Genomic DNA, 3,559 nt, shown 5'->3' with positions numbered 1-3,559 from the left:
CTCTTCCTAACTAATTTTCCTTTCAAAACTATGAAAGTGACTTGCAAAAAAGAAGACTTATCAATCAAGGAGAAAGATCCATCATTTTATAATAGTTTTACTATAATAGAGGTTTTCTACCCAAACTAAGGTACACTCCTTAGAATTCCAAAATGAATGTAATACATATTATGACAATAATTAAGACATCATTGTTGGAAGGTATTTCAATGTGAAGTCAATTATTTAATGATGTTGTTCATTATTATTAATTTTTATTATCAAAAGATGTTATGCTTTTATGAATATATTTTTCTAAATTGTTAACTCATTTCAATACTTGGGCTATAGATCTCTATATTCCATGATTGAGAAGGTTCTCTAAAACTTTTACTACAAAGCATTGGGAGGAAAACCTAATGAGAAACAAAATTGCACATAAAAGAAGAATCAATAAGGAATTTTAGGATTAGTTAATCATCTTGAATAATTTATTGAAATGTATGGAAATCATATCTTCTAGCACAACCATTAATTAGTTGATGTGGAATGTAAGGGGATGCATGTATGAAGGAACTTAGAGGAAGACAAAAACAAAGAAAAATGGTAGGAAGAGTTAAAAGAACAAACACTAAAAGATGAATACTATAAAAAAGGCGATGAGAGAAAATGATAACAAGGTATTGTGAATAATCTTGTACTGCTTCTCATGTACTTTCAACCATTGATTCCAAAGAGCAAGTTATTTGTGTCAAATAATGAAATGTCTTTGTGGTAATTATAAAATTTGATTTTAATTTCCTAATCAATCATTTCAAAGGTATTCCTCTCACTTTAAGTAGTGTTCATAACATTATTTTTATACTTATAATATATATAATATCATAAAAAGATATTAATTGTTTAATTTAAGCCCACCTAAATTTTCTTGATTCTTTAAAATTAGTGTACCATAATTTTTTGAAAAGGAAACACACCTACTTTACAATCAATTAATTTTTTACTACAAATCCATATTTTCTTTTATATTAAAAATAATAATGGGCCATATTCTCACATTTGTAGAACTAGATTTGTGAGGCCCACAAAAGAAAAAGATGACAATTTTTCAACTGTACGAAAACTACACAAAAGCATATTATTTTATTTATCAGTGAGATAGAAGGTGGGACATTCCAACATTAATATTTAGCTTATCAATTGTGATGGAAATAGTTTCCCATGTTAAAAAGAAAAGGATGATAGACTTTGAAACAATGGGTAGCACTAAAACTGCACTATTTATCAGACATGAAAAGACGAGAAGGATACTATATATATTTTGCATCTACTGTTATTTATCACAGACAAACAGACAAACACAAAGCGAGAATACTAAGATATATGATTTATGGAAACGTGGGCTAAGGGAAACAATAGAGATTAGCAGGCAGGCGAGGCTCTGCTATGGCGACAAGAGGCTCTGCTTTGGGCGTGGTTAGGCCAAAGCTCTCCCTCATATCCAAGTCCTGGGGGCTCTGAATATTAGCGGGAAGGCGCCAAGTGAAGCCATGGAGAAGATTAGCGAGGCCCAGCTGAACCACTTTCAGACCCAGACTGGCCCCTGGACACATCCTTCTGCCCGACCCGAATGGCAGCAGCTCATAATCTCTGCCCTTCACATCCAAGCTGCTGCCCTCAAACCTCTCTGGCCTGAATTCCTCGGCCTTTTCCCACACTCTTTCATCCCTGCCGATCGTCCACACGTTCACAAATGCTCTGGTATTGGCGGGGATGTCGTACCCTCCAATCTTGCAATGTTGAGTGGAAAGATGAGGAACCAGCAAGGGGGCAACCGGGTGCAGCCTCATAGTTTCTTTCACTATCCCTTGCACGAATTCCATCTTACCAATGTCTTTCTCTTGCACCCATCGTTCTTTCCCCACTACTCTGTCCATTTCTTCGTTAGCCTTTGCCAGGTTGTGGGGGTTTTTGAGAAGCTCTGCCAACGCCCATTCCACAAGCGTAGCAGAGGTCTCTGTCCCGGCAGCTATCATATCCTGCAAGCCCAATAACATATCTTTGATTGGGCAGTTTACTTTTTCAAATTTCCAGTAATAAAAAGAGAAGAGCCCAATTTAATCATTTACCTCAGTGAAGGCCTTGATTTTTTCCCTGGTAAGGTTGTTGGCAGGATCATCGCTTTGTTGCAATAAGACATCAACCATATCAGTGGGCGCGAAATTCACCACACGCTTCCGCCGCTGGTCATGCTCTTCCACCACCTCCTCCAGAAAGGCATCAAACCGTCGGCTGAGCTTCTTCATCCGTCTGATATAGCCCTGCAGATCAAGGCAGCTTAAGGCAGGAATATAGTCTCCAATGTTGAAGACGCCATTCAGCACGAAAAGTTCCGACAGCATCTCCATAAATTCATGGGGCTTCATCTTGTTACCGCCATTCTCGTCCAAGTAGCGCCGCCCCAAAACCATCCTCGAAATATTGTTGTTGCTCACGGACGAAGTCTCCTCCCTCAGATGGACAGGCTGAGCGGCGGCGGAGCTTTTGAAAACGGAGGCCATCATGCGCGCCACCTCCTCCACTCGGATATACTCAAAAGACTCGAGGCGCCTGGCGCTGAAGAGCTCCATGAGGCAGATCTTTCTGGCCAGCCGCCAATGCTCTCCGTAGGGCGACCATGTTATGTTGGAGTAGTTGTACACTGTGTATTTTCCCGCCGCGATCTTGGGGCGCGAAGCAAAAGTAAGGTCGTTGGTGTTGAGAATTTCTCGGGCCATTTCAGGAGAGGATGCGACAATGAAGGGGACAGAGCCGAGCTGGATTGACATGAGCGGGCCATACGCCTTGGAGAGTCGATCCAGCGATCTGTGCGGCATACTTCCCAGAAGATGCAGGTGTCCGATTACAGGCCATGCGTATGGACCCGGCGGTAAATTCAGTGACCGCCGAAATCTCTTGTAAATTACGTAAAACGATAGCATGGCCAATGCAAAGTAGCCCAACAATTGCATGTTTATCTCCATCTCCATTGCACATATGTTGTGCTCTGCAATTCAGTCTGGGTCTGTTGTGGGGTCTTTATAGGAAAGTAAGATAAATCCACTAGAAAAACTAAATGGAGCACAGTTAGGCGTCTAGATTTCGTTTGTTCAGTACAGCAATCCAATTTCATAATTGGTGACGTTGCATTGGACCAGAGCCCAGCTGTGCCTTAATCTGAGATTTGATTGATCCGTAAAGACCCAATCTGAGATCTGATTGATCCAAAAAGACTTAATCTTTCGCTTGACTGTAGTTGAAAATCATTATGATCGAGTCTTTATCCCATGGGGAAATATTATCCACTAGCTAATTTAATATTGTAAATTTCCTTGTCAGAAATATTATAATGAGATGAGTAGAGCTGTGCAAGGATAATGAGTTCCACTCGGAGTCTCAAAACGTGGGATTATATGAAAACCTTTTGTTTTACATGTTAAACGAGCTTCTTTACTGACTTGTTCTTTTGAATATGGTTGATTAAAAATCAATTATTTAAGTTTTTAAATATTTCTATCAATGATAAACATATGTTTTTTTT

At 39.5% G+C, this 3,559-nt stretch overlaps 1 protein-coding gene across 1 annotated transcript; it reads right to left on the bottom strand.

The window, feature by feature from the left end:
* Positions 1-1,287: 1,287 nt before the first annotated feature.
* Positions 1,288-3,330, bottom strand: LOC131052145 (trimethyltridecatetraene synthase). The gene is made up of 2 exons (XM_057986744.2): positions 2,109-3,330; positions 1,288-2,018 (listed from the first exon to the last, which is right to left on the bottom strand). The coding sequence occupies exons 1-2, from the start codon at positions 3,006-3,008 to the stop codon at positions 1,383-1,385; spliced, it is 1,536 nt and encodes a 511-aa protein (XP_057842727.2). The 5' UTR covers positions 3,009-3,330; the 3' UTR covers positions 1,288-1,382.
* Between the last annotated feature and the right edge of the window lie 229 nt (positions 3,331-3,559).

The sequence above is a fragment of the Cryptomeria japonica genome, chromosome 2 (assembly GCF_030272615.1).
Source record: "Cryptomeria japonica chromosome 2, Sugi_1.0, whole genome shotgun sequence".
In the NCBI taxonomy this organism is placed as follows: domain Eukaryota; kingdom Viridiplantae; phylum Streptophyta; class Pinopsida; order Cupressales; family Cupressaceae; genus Cryptomeria; species Cryptomeria japonica.
Note: the sequence above shows the minus strand (reverse complement) of the source record. Positions and strands in the feature narration are given on the sequence as shown.

Coding starts and splice junctions, on each gene's coding strand:
- LOC131052145 (XM_057986744.2), bottom strand. CDS start 3,008: ATGGAGATGGAGATAAACATGCAATTGTTGGGCTACTTTGCATTGGCC. Junction 2,019..2,108: donor AAATCAAGGCCTTCACTGAG/GTAAATGATTAA, acceptor TTGGGCTTGCAG/GATATGATAGCTGCCGGGAC.